This window comes from Monopterus albus, unplaced genomic scaffold (assembly GCF_001952655.1).
Source record: "Monopterus albus unplaced genomic scaffold, M_albus_1.0 scaffold129.1, whole genome shotgun sequence".
Taxonomy (NCBI): domain Eukaryota; kingdom Metazoa; phylum Chordata; class Actinopteri; order Synbranchiformes; family Synbranchidae; genus Monopterus; species Monopterus albus.
Genome location: NW_018128009.1, coordinates 472,414 through 487,674, shown reverse-complemented (window position 1 = coordinate 487,674; position 15,261 = coordinate 472,414). Strand labels below are relative to the sequence as shown.

At 41.2% G+C, this 15,261-nt stretch overlaps 2 protein-coding genes across 2 annotated transcripts in view; both read left to right on the top strand.

Annotated features, from left to right (window-relative positions):
• Positions 1 to 11,721, top strand: part of myo9b (myosin IXB) — a gene marked incomplete at its 5' end in the record, with an annotated part of 34,060 nt that extends 22,339 nt beyond the window's left edge. Inside the window, 23 exons of the mRNA XM_020612994.1 lie at positions 5 to 58; positions 457 to 582; positions 685 to 834; positions 933 to 1,093; positions 1,195 to 2,325; positions 2,983 to 3,049; positions 3,227 to 3,342; positions 3,905 to 4,023; positions 4,820 to 5,013; positions 5,107 to 5,214; positions 5,323 to 5,493; positions 5,579 to 5,620; positions 5,727 to 5,838; positions 5,923 to 5,996; positions 6,648 to 6,840; positions 6,964 to 7,092; positions 7,366 to 7,471; positions 7,698 to 7,829; positions 7,981 to 8,104; positions 8,371 to 8,421; positions 9,239 to 9,354; positions 9,435 to 9,574; positions 10,053 to 11,721. Of these exons, the coding sequence (XP_020468650.1) occupies positions 5 to 58; positions 457 to 582; positions 685 to 834; positions 933 to 1,093; positions 1,195 to 2,325; positions 2,983 to 3,049; positions 3,227 to 3,342; positions 3,905 to 4,023; positions 4,820 to 5,013; positions 5,107 to 5,214; positions 5,323 to 5,493; positions 5,579 to 5,620; positions 5,727 to 5,838; positions 5,923 to 5,996; positions 6,648 to 6,840; positions 6,964 to 7,092; positions 7,366 to 7,471; positions 7,698 to 7,829; positions 7,981 to 8,104; positions 8,371 to 8,421; positions 9,239 to 9,354; positions 9,435 to 9,574; positions 10,053 to 10,579 (4,143 nt within the window). The remainder of the gene's footprint in view (positions 1 to 4; positions 59 to 456; positions 583 to 684; positions 835 to 932; positions 1,094 to 1,194; positions 2,326 to 2,982; positions 3,050 to 3,226; positions 3,343 to 3,904; positions 4,024 to 4,819; positions 5,014 to 5,106; positions 5,215 to 5,322; positions 5,494 to 5,578; positions 5,621 to 5,726; positions 5,839 to 5,922; positions 5,997 to 6,647; positions 6,841 to 6,963; positions 7,093 to 7,365; positions 7,472 to 7,697; positions 7,830 to 7,980; positions 8,105 to 8,370; positions 8,422 to 9,238; positions 9,355 to 9,434; positions 9,575 to 10,052) is intronic.
• Positions 11,722 to 14,706: 2,985 nt separating this feature from the next.
• The window catches only part of use1 (unconventional SNARE in the ER 1 homolog (S. cerevisiae)), a 6,028-nt gene continuing 5,473 nt past the window's right edge, over positions 14,707 to 15,261 (top strand). The window contains exon 1 of the mRNA XM_020613051.1: positions 14,707 to 14,853. Within this exon, the coding sequence (XP_020468707.1) occupies positions 14,755 to 14,853 (99 nt within the window). The 5' untranslated portion in view covers positions 14,707 to 14,754. The remainder of the gene's footprint in view (positions 14,854 to 15,261) is intronic.

Here is a 15,261-nt window from a genome sequence, read left to right as displayed (position 1 = left end):
AATGCTAGAAACGGTTCGTATCAGGAGGTCAGGATACGGAGCCAAGTACACATTCCAGGTACTTTCTTTACTACTCCTCTCTTCCACTCCTCTTCTCTGTGATAACGACACACCATTATAATGTCACACCGGGCACTCATTCTGATGTTTGATGAATTGAAGCCAATGCAGTGACCTACATCGATACTGGGGACCCACATGAAGACAGTGTCAAAATATAATCGCTCATAGTTGCTGCCTGCATCTGTTTTTGTCAATCTGTAGATAAATATCTTAAAACACAGTTTCCAGGGATATTGATATTCCTAATGCTCTGTAATAAAAATTGTTGATGATAACATCACTGTATATAAGGTGTGTAGTGTTTAATTCTGGGCATTAGGTTTTGATCACTCACCACTACCACATATACTGTATGGCGTTTCTTGAATAATCCGTGTTTCCTTGTCCCTGCAGGAGTTCATAGAGCAGTTTGGGGTTCTGCTGCCAAAGAGTGCCACTGCCTGTAAAGAGGACATCTCAGCATTGCTTGAGAAGAAGATGTGCCTAGACCCCACCACTTATCAGATAGGCAAAACTAAGGTGCAACATGAAATATCCTGTCACTTACAAACCCATCTTATTGTCTGCACTTGTTTGTGAATGTCAGTTCATGAAACTTCTGCCGTGTTCTGTTTTGTTCAGGTGTTCTTGAAGGAGCTGGAGCGACAGCAGCTGCAGGACACACTGCACGAGGATGTCATGCACAAGATCATTTTTCTTCAGTGCTGGTTCAGAGCTTGCTTGCAGAGGAAAGAATTTCTGGATATGAGACGGGCAGCCATCTTGATCCAGGTAAACACAGACACAGCATATATATTTTTGGCAGTCAACATCAGTATATTAATTATCATTGTTTTGGTCCTTTTTAAATTATTTCTCCTCCCTGTTAGCATTCATGGCGTAGGTACTGCAAAAAGGAGCAAAGGCGACGTGCTGCCATTCTGATACAGGCTGTGTGGAGAGGACACAGACAAAGATCAGTGTACTGCCGCCAAAGACACGGTGCTACCAAAATACAAGCCCTGGTCAGAGGCCACTCAGCACGCAGGAGGTAACAACACAGAGATGCTGTCTCTTTAGTTGATTTTGTAAGATAACTTAATAAAAGTATGGTCTAAAGCAAGTGTTGTGTATGTGTCTTGTGTGTTGCAGGTGCCAGTCCATGCGTGAGGAGAAACAGAGAAAGGAGGAAGCAGAAAAAGAAGCTCTGGAAAGGGCAGAAGAGGAGGAAAGGAGGAGGAAGGAACAGGAGGAAGAGGCAAGGAGAAAAGTAGAGGAGGAGGAAGCCAGGAGAAGGATGGAAGAAGCATTGAGAAAGGCACAAGAGGAGGAAGAAAGGAGGAGAGCAGAGAAAGAAGAGGCAGCCAGGAAAGCATGGAAAAAGAGACAGGAAGAGGAGAAAAGACTGGCAAGAGAGCCTCAAACAAGGGAGGATCCAGATATAGAGCTGGTCACAGAAGAGATGCTGGATGACAACCTCCATGTCCTCGAGACACAGGGAGAGAGAGGAGGGATGGACAGAAAGGTTGATACGAGCTTGTATGCAGAAGATGAAGATGAGGAACTGGATTTGGAGACTTATGGTACCCTGGCTGAGGCTGGACCCCAGCTGAAAAACCAAACACTAGGACAATCAGATTCAAAACCTGGTCTGCCCTCTGATGGATTCACCTCCAACGCATTCATGCCCACATCTCCAGGTCAGTCACCAGATGACGAGGCTCCCAGGACTACCTCCACGCATTCCAATGCTGAACAAAAGACAGTGCGACCTCCTGGTCTTAACAGGAGCCAGTCCTCCAAGAGCCAGGAGAAGAGAGAGCAGAGGAGACAGAGAGGGCTGGAACACAACCAGAGAGAGACTGAACGAGCTGCTTCCTCCTCCTCCTTAGGCATCCTCAAGGATCAAACACCCCCACTGAAGAGCAAAAGCCAGGAGCCCTCTAAGCTAAAAGAGCGGTCAGACAGCAAGGAGTTGGACCAGTATACCTTTGTGGCATGGAAAATGAAGGAAGACAAGGGAAGCAGGAAGGAGGCCAAAACCTCTCCTCCTGCTTCAAGTCCTGTTCGTCCATCTACACTGTCACTGCATCCCGTTGACCCTGTGCCTGAGAGAAACGGCCTAGGGGAGGGTGGAGGGGCAGTGAACCTGCAGCGCCGTTCTGGGGCAATAAAGGAGAAACCGGAGAAGTGGAGGGCAAGGAAGAGTGAGCGAGAAAACTCTGAGAGCACTAGCCCTCCTTCACCTCATAACAGGGAGGAAAGGGAAAAAAGTCAACAGCTGTACGTGGTGATGTTCTGAGATCTACACTCATATTAGAGGACAAGTCTTGTGATATCCTAAGAACAGCTGTTGTCTGTGTAGCCAGAGCTTGATAAAGCCTCTCTACCTCCAGTTATTAAAAACACTGGGTGTCGTGTTCTTCTTACACCAACATAGAAACTAGTTTATGTTCAGTTGATCCCACAGACGTCATCCTGCTGCCGTAAAAGCTCATTTGTGCTACAAGTGCAGTTTACTCCTATTTGCTTAAGATTTGCTAAAAATGACAGTTCCCAGATAATGATAATGGAAATAATGGAGCTCATAAAAACCAAAGTATACATGTTTGTGCTCTAGTTTTTTACGATTAAGATCTTCAGTAGAAACAAATGGACTGGGACTGAGAACAGGCAACTGTTGACAATAACAAATATAGAATATCACCAGGCAGTGATATTAAAGGATTTTGAAATGCGATTATATTCTGTTTCTAATAAACGTCAACATTTTTTACTCTAGTTTACATTATTAATATTAGTAATAGTCAAACTTGGTCTTCTAACAGGCAAAGTTTTTGTTTGTGTAAGAAATCCCTCAGTAGTGCATGCAGACACACTAGAATTTATTTTTTCCTAAATTGAGTTTTATCTTATCTATATTTCTCTGTCTATCGGCAGGAGTGAAACATCAGTTGACAGTTTGTCTTCAGGTCCTGAAGGAGCTGCCACTGTATCAGCCAGAGAGGTAGTTTTATATGTTAATGTGTTTTAAAGCAAAATGTCTTGTTTTAAAAGTTCAGATATACACTTTTAGCACTGTAATTGTAAAAACCAACTTAAAAGATTTTTTCAAATCTGTCCAGTTTTTCTGCAACTGCTTCATCACCTGTAAAGCAGTTGGTTCTTTTCTCCTTTCCTGCAGAGTTTCTCATCAGAAAGCCATGGTGACGGCTCAAAGGGACCCTACGCCAGAAAGAAACAGCAAGATGGTTCTGGTCACCAAGACGTAGCCCATTCCATCCCATCCACACCAGACAGGTACTGCACTGCACTGACCTGGGGATGTAGGGTCTGGTGATGGGATGCAGCTAGAAGAGACCCATATATTTATTTGAAAAGGAGGCAGACTGAGATGGGTGAAGCACAGCACAATGTGTCCAGTAGGCATCTGTCTCTTTAGAATGTGCCAGTAAAGATATTCTGTAGAATAATACACTAAAGCGATGGAAATCCTTCTCACTTTCCTCTTAACCCAGCTAGATGTGTGCTTGACCAGATTCATGGGAAAACCTGTATAGTCAAATTGTATGACGTCTCACATTCACAGCTGGAATTTCACGATTATAACTAAATTTATTTGAGTCACTTGCTTTGTTTTTAATTTGCACTGTTGCTATGGTGACACTGCTGGAGTTGCCCTTGAATATGTGGCACTTTCAAAACCACATAATTCATAATTAAGAGCACAAAACAAACCAGCAATGAGAACGATGACATTGTGCATCAGCCCAGGGCCGCGAGTCATTCTGTAGTCACTTATACTTACTTAATAAGGTGTGTGAATATCTTTTGGAGATTCTTGTCTTTCTCTGCCCTGCAGGTCAGGTGGTTTCTTCAGCAAGATTTTGAAAAAACGGCCCCACAGAGAGGCCCAGACACCAGACAATGGAGAGCTGACACTGTCTCAGACTCTCAGTGAGAAGCCAACAGGAGGAGAAAGTAAATAATGCAAACAGGACACTGTTTAATCTCAAGGCTGAAGTTCTACAAGAATAATAGGATTTACTGTAGCAGGAACTTGAACTATATTCTTTTAATGTGGTTTTTGGGTTCCACCCAGCCATATACTGATAGAAAGGAGAGTAATCCTACTGTACACTTAACTGTTTATATTTCATCATCAAGAGTAAAGATATTGTGGTAATTTTGACATTGAATGTTAACATTTCCTCACCCAGCACTAGCTGCATTAAAACTGATAGACTGCTGTACTTCATTGTTATCACACCTCTTGGTGTGAGACATGGAAAGAAAACACAGGTGTATTATCAGCTATTATTCCCAGGCCTGAACTATTCCCGTTTGCTTTCTGAGAAAACACAGAACCATGCAAAACTATGCTCACTGATGATGAAATAACTTCACTCTGGGGTTTTTTCATCTCTGATACTTATGCATACTGTACATTTCACATTAGAAGTTCAAGTTCAATATGAGAGAAGTTGTAGAGAAGTCATCCTTATGTTACCTTTTGGGGCAGCTGTGGCTAAGGGGGTAGAGCAGGTCGTCTCCTAACCGGAAATCCACATGTTGAAGTGTCCTTGAGCAAGACACTGAACCTCAGGTTGCTCCCGGCGATATCACCAGTGTGTGTGCTTGGGATTACAAATGAGTGAATAAGCAAATAGTGTGAAAGTGCTTTGAGTGTGCTGTGATGCATAGGAAAGCCCTATACAAGTATGAGACCATTTTTACTCATATAGTGGATTTTACTGTGAAAATGTTGTCTCTTCAGCCCCAACCTCTGGACATCCATCACGGCCTGTGTCCCAGCCGCACGGTGACCGTGCTGGTAAAAGTTTAGGCCGTAACCCTTCCATAAAGATTAGTCGTGCCACACGGGTCTCAGAGCAGTGGAACGCTTCACTGGATCGGGAAATCACTAACGCCAATGAGTTGCGGCACCTTGATGAGTTTCTGGGTAACCAGGTAAATGAAAGACGACTAGAGGTTTACTAATTGTAGGAAATAAGTTCATCTGATTCATCCACAACAATGTGTTGTGTCTGTGTTCCTCTTGAGGTCAACGATTTCCGCTCCAGGGGGAAGTCACTGTCAGCTACAGAGGCCATTTTTGTAACGGCCACCATGCAGTTCAGAGAGAATATAAAAGCCATGTATTCCCTCCCAGTAAGTCTATCTTCAGGCAGATACTGTAAATACACATAATGCATTCTGACCAAAGTTGTTCCTCATTGTCCTCTATTCTTCTTTTTCTCTCTTGTTCCCTTTTACCAGAAACCCATCATTGGCTACAAAGGTCTGATGACAGGCTACCAGAACAAAGTGATCCACCTGGCAGGCGACAAGCAGAAAGGAGAAGTCCAGCTCGTGGTTAACCTGTTCCAGTCAGTGTTGGATGGCTTCATCAGAGGAGAGATGAAGAAGGAAGAGGCTGAACCTGCAAAGGTGAAACACACTGACTGTCATCATTCAGTCTTATCAGTCCAAATATGACTATGGTGTATTCACACTTGTGCTCTTTGTTCTCCAGCCTGCTAAAGCGAGGAAGAAGAGGAGGAAAAAAAATGAAAGGGTAAGTGTGCAGGGTTTGAAAATCTTTGCCTCATGTTTTTCCACAATAGTCATTTTCATTCAGTAATGACTATGGCTTCTAACTGGGTGACTGTCTGTTTTGTTAGCTGCAGAGCATCTTGGATCATGTTTTCGACAACTATCAGGTCAACATCATGCAGTCATGTGACCAGTGTAATTCTTACATTTGGGGCATGGAGAAAGCCTACATGTGCAGCAGTAAGTTAGCACTGCAGCAAAACCCTGTTTCCTGACATTAAATCTATATATCATTACATTAATTTTTTTTTTTTATCATCCCAGATTGTAAAATGGTATGCCACAAGAAGTGCATCTACAAAATAGTCACCGATTGCTACACCTTCTGTGCCAAAAAGGTATGGCTTCATTTTTAGAAAGCACAGGCCTGAATTAATGTGCTTGTACTACAGTATGTGATCGTTTGGGGGCGGTTGTGACAGTCTATATTCTTATGTACAATCCCTGTCTTTTTTAACATAGAACATGATATGTAGAGTTTTCCTGTTTATAAATAAATTTGTAACTATTAGTGTACAGGCTAGTAAAATGTATTCAAACCCTTTTTTTACAGCAGTTGTTGAGCACCAACAAAATATTTTACTAAATATTTGTGGCTTAGAATGCGGGCAGACATAGATTTCAAATTTTCGAGGGGTCGGAGGAAGTTGATTCTCTATGACAAATTAAATTGATCAAGGAAGGCTAGAGGAACAAAGCTACTTGAGAAATCCAGCAGGATCTCTGCTCCCTGTATTGTTTGTTGATAATCTATGCTGAAGTATTATGCAGTAGTATGCAACTCTGGGGAAAGGAATTTTATCAAAACAAAGACTCAACATGAAATCTAACACAGAATTACTGAGCAGGTCTCACCTTGTAATGTGTTTTTGATCTTTTGAAGCTATATTTCAGTATCAGATAGTGAACTTTAATGTAGAGAAGACTGTGATTTGCATGGATGTTACACCTGTAATGAGTAAACTTCTTTCTGTCTGCTGAATCCACAGAGTGACGAGGACTCCAGCGGTCAGCATTTCAGCGTGCCCGTGTGTCACCTGGTCAGCGATAAGAACCCCGTACCCATGGTGCTAGAGATGATGCTGGAACATGTGGAGATGAATGGCCTTTATACTGAGGGCATCTACCGCAAGTCTGGCTCTGCCAACCGCATGAAGGAGCTGCACCAGCGACTAGAGACTGGTTAGAGCCCCTCTACATAATGTTAACAGCTCAGTAAAACTGGTCTTTTTTTAATGTTCAGGTAAAAACTCTTGTCATGTCACCATCAGTGATTTGGTATTGATGTGGCATTGATGTGTTTAGACCCCCACCTGGTCTGCCTTGAAGACTACCCCATCCACACAGTGACGGGCTTGGTGAAGCAGTGGTTGAGGGAGCTGCCAGACCCACTCATGACATTTGCACATTACAGTGACTTCCTGCATGCTGTGGGTGAGGAGGACACTCCCCACCAGGGGGCAGCATTTTACACTGGAAAGCGTTTACTGGTCATCCCTTTTCTGTGTGTCCTTTGCAGGCACTTTAAAATGTTTGAGTGTTATTTGTTGCTAGTGGTTAGTTGAGGCTACAATTTGGTATTTAAGGTGGAAAGGTTGATAGCATATTATTAAAAATGAAATAGATATCTTTAAAAATATAACAGACTACTTATTCTCATAATTATTCAGCATTTTTGGTTTATTATGGGCTCTTTCCTCTTGGTAGAATTGCCAGAGAAGCAGGAACAGCTTCACGCCATCTACAAAGTTCTGGAGGAGCTTCCTGCAGCAAACTTCAACACATTGGAGAGACTCATCTTCCACCTTGTCAGGTAGGGATTTTACATACCTATTTTAAAATGGGCATTACATGTTTTTATCAAAGCCCATTGTTCTCAAATAAATGAAATCCAAATATTGCACTGACAAAATTCCATATTACATTTTTGTGCAAACAGATTAAATTCACCTCAGTATTGCAATATAAACTAGATGCTCTCTAAGCTCAGTATGCATGCTGTTTAACTAGATCCTTTGTTTCTAACCATTCTCTTGCAGGGTGTGTAAAGAGGAGGAGCACAACCGCATGTCTTCTAACTCGTTGGCCATAGTGTTTGCACCGTGTATCCTGCGCTGCCCGGACAGCGCTGACCCACTGCTCAGCATGAAGGATGTTGCCAAGACCACCACGTAAGACAAAGCAAAAAAAGAACAGCATCTGCTTTTCCAGGATTAAAATGTCCTCCTTGTGTTGTCCCCTGTTCATATTAATGTGCAAATAGCTTTAAATTAGCATACGTGCTCACACTGTTTGGCATCCCGCTCTCTCCTCCCTCTATAGGTGTGTAGAGATGCTTGTCAATGAACAGATCAGGCGCTACAATGAGAAGATGGAGGAGATCGAGCAGCTGGAGTACGCTGAGGCTCTGGCTGTTAACCAGCTCAAACTCAAGAGACAAAACACGGTGAGGAACAAAACAGGATCACCTTTGTTCAGTTTAGGGAGCAGTTAACAACAAACATTTTGAGATCGCTGCTCAGCTTCATGCCTGGATTTAAAATATAAGCATTATATAAAGCCATATTTAAGTCATTTATTATGTATACAAGCCTCCTCGACTAGTTAGTAACATTATCTTGCATGTTAAAATCATCCACCATCACCAGTACCACTTACTGTTGTACTCAGGTTACAGGGGTAACATGGTCAATGTTCCTTGTCTCTCTGTAGCACTACTGGCATTTACCTCTCAGGTTCTCAGCTCCTTACAAAGGAGTGGTGGTATGTATCACTGAGTTCTCCTGGTACAGTAGCTGTAGTGTGTAGCAGTGTGCCATGTAGAAGCACCTGTGCATGGCATGTCAGATGTGGGTGACTTTTGGCTGTGTGTTGTCATCGTTTCCCCCCCACACCTTTCTTTAATACTTTATTTAACTCTTCCATACTAACTGGTAGTAGAGTGCATGTTGCTGTTGGTTTAGATCCTGCTTGTGATGTGAAGGATTTGGTGTTTGCCATCATTCTTGTCCTTATGAGAGAACAAGATGGTTCTGGGTTGGAGTTGTATTTGATCTCTTTGGAGACAGGGACCTAACTTGCAAAGCTTGATGGTAATGATGCATAACTGTCTTTTCGCTGTTTCGGTGTCTTCCTAATGTATTTACATATTAGTGCAAGAAAGCCACTGAGCTCTGAAGGTCATCTTATTTATCGGCTGTCGAATGATTAGACAATTCTGCAGTGTGGTGATGTCTTCTAACCTTTTGTCATAGCTATGAACACACAACCTCACACCATTGTTGTTTTTGAACGGACAAAGGTGTTTGCTATTTTAATGTCTCATGTCATTTATTTTAGCTAACAAATGGGGTGTAAGAATTATGAGTAGATGCATGAAAACCACAGGCACCACCCACCCTGCTCTTCTCACTAACAAATTTTGGAATCTGTTTCAGATTGGGGTCAAAGCCATGTGTATGTTGTGGCTATCTTATGTTTGTTTATTACATACATATTATATGTGTATAATAGTTCCATAATAGACTGTTTCAGGTTGAGTGGTCTGAGGTGTCAGTATGTGCTGTTTTGTCTTGTGCAGGTGCATGAAAAGGCCAGTTCTGATCTCAGTGTGGTCCCTGAGGACGAGCCTCAGGACTCAGACACAGAGGCGGAGAAGAACCTGGTGGAGCGCATCAAGTCCATCAAACAAGAGAAGTAAAGAAGCTCTGTCACTGTTATTTCTGTATCTGTCTCACTCTCTCATTTCTCTGACATCCGTATCTGTTCCTCTGCAGAGAGGATCTGGCGTGTCGGCTGCCAGAGATGGAGCAGCCTGGTTCAGACCAGGAAAACCTGGACTCCGAAACCTCTCTGAGCTCTGAGAGTCTTTTGGATGAGCAGCAGCGCTCTTCTGCCCACAGCTCTGAGCCTGAAGGTCAGTATTAAGGTACAGTGTGGATTTTCTTTCCTTCTGCCTGATTCTCTCACTCACCTGTGGGTGTCTGACCAGACCATGGGGCCGCTGGCTTGGGCCCTTCCTGTGTTTTGTGGTGCAGGTCTGGACCAGTGATGGTGATTGGGGCAGGGACGTCTGCTCTATAACAAAGCAGGTCGGAGGAACAGCAGCCGTGTTTGTGTGTTTGTGTGTGTGTTTGCGTGCATACGTCTGCACACACATGTATGCATGTAAATACTTGTGTGGCACAGAAGTATGCTCAAACATAATCCTAATGAATGAACTGAACATTAGGGACAGCACATCAAACAAAGTGTTTGCCTAATTGAAGCTTATTGGACATGATTGGTAGATAACATGGTTGCATGATCTTCTACTGGTCTCACAATTGCTGTGTGTAACTCTCAGGAAAAATATGTTTATTGTTACATCTTATCTTTTCCTCCTTTTCTTCCAGGACGAGGCGACTCCCAGCTAAGGAGATGCAAGCCAGTTTGCCTCACAACTGAACTGGCCCCGCAACCCAAAGATGCCAGTGGTCGCAGCTCTCTGCCAAACCTCAAGCCTGCTAGCTCCACTTCCTCTATATCCAGCTGCGCTTCTTCAACCAGACACCCACTGCAACGCCGCAATCCTATCATCCCAGACACAATTAAACTCCCCCTGGGCATCCTCTCCCAGCCTGCGGCCCTGGGTCCGGCTCAGACTTTCACTCCTCCTAGAAATCGAGCATTTAAATACTTGCCTGGGAGAAGAGAGCAGCCGGGCCGCCGGAAAGGCAGCACCCAGTCCCTGTACATTGACAACCCAGACTGTGATCTGCTGTTGCATTTTTCCTCCTCCCCTCCCTCCACTTACTCTTCTTCCTCCACCATCTCTATGGCAGCATGTTCTCCTCAGAGCCAGCACCACGAGACACAAGCCTCAAAGGGCCAGAGACGTTTTTCTGACCCAGACATACCTTACATGGATGAGGACGTCTGACAAGGACAGGACAGCAAGGATGGAGAAGAGGATTGAGGGCAACAGCCTCTGAGCAGACTGAAGGAAATGCATATAAATGGCTTACAGAGTTGCCACAGATGAGAGTGATGGACTGTAGAAAGCCAGGAGAGGATAAGAGTCAAGAATCACATAAAGGAGCATAACCTGTCTGTGTGAATTATTGAATGTGATGAGTGGAGTGGAGGCTGTTCAGTTGTTGATATCAGGGGAAAACTCATCAAGGACCTGCAAATGTGTCTAAAGTGTAGTTGTCCTAATGACAGTAAGAGTAACTGGAAAAGATGCCGCCAAGCACCTTTTCATTTTAATATACGCTGGGACCGGAGCTTGATTTTTCTGCAGCCTTATAATAATGGACCAGCAGTTCTTTTTTCTTTCTTGTGTTTTTTTAACTCATCAGCGCTAATTCAAAGAAATAATATAGATTCCATTCGCACTTTTCATTTTCTTGTTCTCCTGAAGAGCAAAACATTCTCACTTAAATGTTAGCTAGTGCCTTGATAATGTACAGTAAGTTGCTCAAACATTTCTCATGTTATTATGGAACAGTCCTCATAGAGGGAGGGAGGGTTATTTGAGATAAAGAGAGTACCGTTGTGTCAGATTTTTGTGTTTATTGTACTGAAATAATATGCTCTGATGTACAAGATGTGCTCAAAGCAAGGACCTAAACATGCACATTGTGGCTGTCAGTCAAAGGACAGGAATCTATTCACCGTCACCTTTCTGCTGCACGACAAACATCAGATAGATAGTCACCGAGGGGAAATGGGAGTATCACATGCCACTTTTTCCTTTGGAACAATGAAATAATAAACTCAGGCAAGATGCAGCAGGTGTGCCACTGTCTTTTAATCTCAAAGTCCTTGAACTCACATTACACTTTTTTAAAATAAATTCAGCTATGGACAGTCCTTTAATGAACAGGTTTGCTGAAGCACAGCGATGGTCAACATTGTATGGGATGTAATACTAATGTTCCTCTCTGCTGTTGAATGATGTCTGCTAGTTTGTCTGTATTATGAGGAGGATGTTTAGCACAGTGTATGACTGGGACTGAATGACGTGAAATGTAATGGTTATTAGTGTTAACAACACAATACAGAACATGATGCTTGTAACATCTGCTGCTGTGTGTTTTAATCATACAAGGTCATAACATTTCTCAGTGCTCAGTTGGAGCACCAAACAGTGTTCCATACAGTAGGTGATGAAGAAGTTAAGGGAAGAATATGCAGGTTTTTTATAGAAGCAATAGACAATAAGGTCATCTGCATATGTCTCTTCCAAAAAGGAGTAACAGATACACCTATTAAACATCACTATATTTTTTGTACTAGTATTTAATTAAAAAGCAGTTCACCATTTATACCTTCAGAGTATATACAGTACTGTGCAAAAGTCTTAGACCACCATTAGTTTAGCTGTTTTAGCAAGGTTGTAGGAAAACCATTTAACTCAAGAGAAAATAAATATACCTTTACAAAAAATTCACAAATTTTGAGAAGGATTAAACAAATGAGAATTTGAGGATAAATGGGTTGTTGTGTAAATACTGGTTGTTTTTTTTAGGAAGTAATGCGGAAACCTGAAGGTAAGAGATTATATCTTATGGTTTATACAGTACTTGATTTACATATTGCTGAGACTCTCTCAACCAAGATAGCCAAATTAAAATTGAGTTTAAAGTTTTGTCCCCTTTATTCGAGTATGATGATGTGACAGATTATATGGCATTTATTTCAGATCAATGGTAAGAAACAACTAATCTGTACAATGTAATTCTCCCATTTTTCCCTGTTCCCAGTGTTGGAAAATTATTATGTAAACCTACATTTACTAAAGTACTGTACTTAAGTACTATATTGGGAGAGGCAAACTGAGAATTACATTTTATACTACACTATACTTTTGCTCCACTACATGTCAGATGATGTAGTTATTTGACCGATTATACAGTGGCTTTGTGGTAATATGTCCATGGTATATTTAGAAGAGCCTAATTTTTTTTTTAAACTTTATTTTACAGAATAAACATATAATATATTGAAAACAACAGAATAGTGCCTGGGGTAAAACTATAATAAAATAAAATGAAAAAATAAAGGGAAAGCTACATATTCCTAATAAAGAGATTATGTTTAAAAGCTTATACATTGTTAGAAGAGGAGATAGTCTTTATGTAGAAGTCCATGTAATTACAAAAAAGATAGGAAGCAGGATTTGTCTAGTTTTTTGTTTATTAGTTTGTTTTTTCAAATTTGCATTTGTGCAGAAAATATTTGCCTTTGACAATTCAGTTAATTAAAAATTGTTGTTCTCCATGTAAATGCCCACATACAATGACCATAAACACCAAAAACTAAATTCCCAAATTTGAGTTTGAAATCAGATAAATTATTACATATGAGTCAGCAGACATCTTTCCAAAATGTATGGGTGTGGTCACAATAACAAAATAAGTGGCTCAAAGTTTCAAGTTTTTTCCCCCTTTTATTAAGTCAAACCAAACAGACAAGCAATTACAAAGTCTAATACAAATATTGAACAGTACAAAGACTGAGCAAGTACAAAATTAACTAACATTATCCCAATAGAACAGGAAAGCTAAACAAACAGGGAAGCCAAATGACACATTCACATACACTCGAGTGAACTAGTGAGTGAACAGATGTATGAAAAGAGATGCCATTTTTACACGTTGCTTATCATTTCAGACAGCGGTGAAATCAGAAACATCTTTGCAGGAGGAAACCTCGTTTGCCACATGTACATCTAACAAGGTACTGACACTAATACATATAGTACTGAGCATGGTGGTAAGATAAGAGTGTGAAAAAAAAAACTCAGCTAGTTTGTTTCACAGGAGGTTCATGAGAAGTCAAACACTGCTGATGTGAGTAATGAAAATCAGCACTGTCTTGAAACAATGATTGACAGATGGACTGGTCAGCATGATTCAAAGTCATGGAAACAGATAAAACTGTAAATATACTGCAGTAGCAGTTATTATTTTTCTCAGTATGTTCTCAATAGTTTGTGGAATAGCCTGAATGAGCGTGTAATGTTAATTTTACCTGTGTTCATGGAATAAATCAGCACTGTTTTGTAGTTACTTGGGCTGCCTCGTCTCTCAGAGTCCGTATGGTAAAAAGTACCGGGTACAACAACACAAAGCCTAGTTACACCCATTACATAATTCCCATTGTCCTGCTGCATACTATTTCGCCACCAGATGGCACTAAACTGAACCTTTGAATGAATAAACCAATACTCGATACAAATGATGGAAGCGGTTCGATACAGGTGTCATGGTGTCAATTGGACATCACTAGTTTGACCATTGTTTAAAGATTTCGATGAAAGGTGCTCGGTTTCAACGTGCTTTAAGGCACCATCTTGGATCCCTCCCATCTGATGGACAAACGTAATCTCCATCTTCAAAGACCGACGTGGGAACCATTGCCGCGCAATGCGCACAAGCAACCGTTCTAGAGACGTCCCTGACATCTCGATAGGTGACATCAGTTTCTACAATGGCTTTGATCCAAAGCTTTGGGACAAAGCTTCTGATTGGATAACCTTTCACCTAGAACTGTCAAATCGAGTTTGATGAAATCCGGTATCTATACTGTGTGACAAAGTCAATAGCATTCAGACCGCCATCTTCCAGTGATTTAATATCATTCTTCCTTATATAATGATGCTTGTTCTTCCAAATGAAGTTAAAGTTGTTTTGATTAATGATTTTGATTATATTATCAGGTATATGTAGGGAATATGCTGGATAAATTATTCTAGAGAGATTTTCCATTTTTGCTAGGAGGACCCTTCCAAATTTGGATAGGTCCCTTTTTAACCATATATTTATAATAGATTTTTTTTTTTTAATTTCTTCAAAGTTAGCTTTCTCTCTGACTTCCGGCTTCTTAGAAATAAAGTTGTATCATCCGCAAGTTGACTTACAACTAATGGACATCCCATTACATTTAGCTGATTAATTTCTTTACAATTCTTTATCATAATGGCTAATATTTCGGCGGGCATAATCAAAGTTTCACGTGGCCACCACAGAAAGAGAAGAAAAGGCTACTGACGTGGCCCCGCCTGAGTTCATTACGTCATATTGCTGCGACGGTTTCTCAGTTTCAAACATGGCTTCTAGATTAGAAATTAATTTTGTAAGATTATTGTCTCGATGTGAAGCCATTGCCTCGGAGAAGAGAGGAGAGGCGGAATGGAGGTTAGAAAAGGTAAGCAGAAATACGGAGTCAATGTCGTTGTTCAGTTTTGTGTTTTTCTCCAGCTAAAGCTAAAGTTAGCTTGACTGAAAAGGAAATTATAGAGATAGTGAATAAATGTGGTAACAAAACATCTAGTGATAGTGATGGTATCACTATGACAACTGTGAAATGGGTAATTGAGGGGATATGCAAACCATTAACCCATATTTTTAACATGTCGTTTCGACTTGGGCAGTTCCCCAATAATATGAAAATAGCAAAGGTTATTCCATTGTATAAATCTGGTGATAAGCACAACTTCACAAATTATAGACCGGTTTCTCTGTTGTCACAATTGTCAAAAATTCTGGAAAAACTCTTTAATAACAGATTAGATACATTTATTGACAAACATAAAATCCTCTCTGATTGCCAATA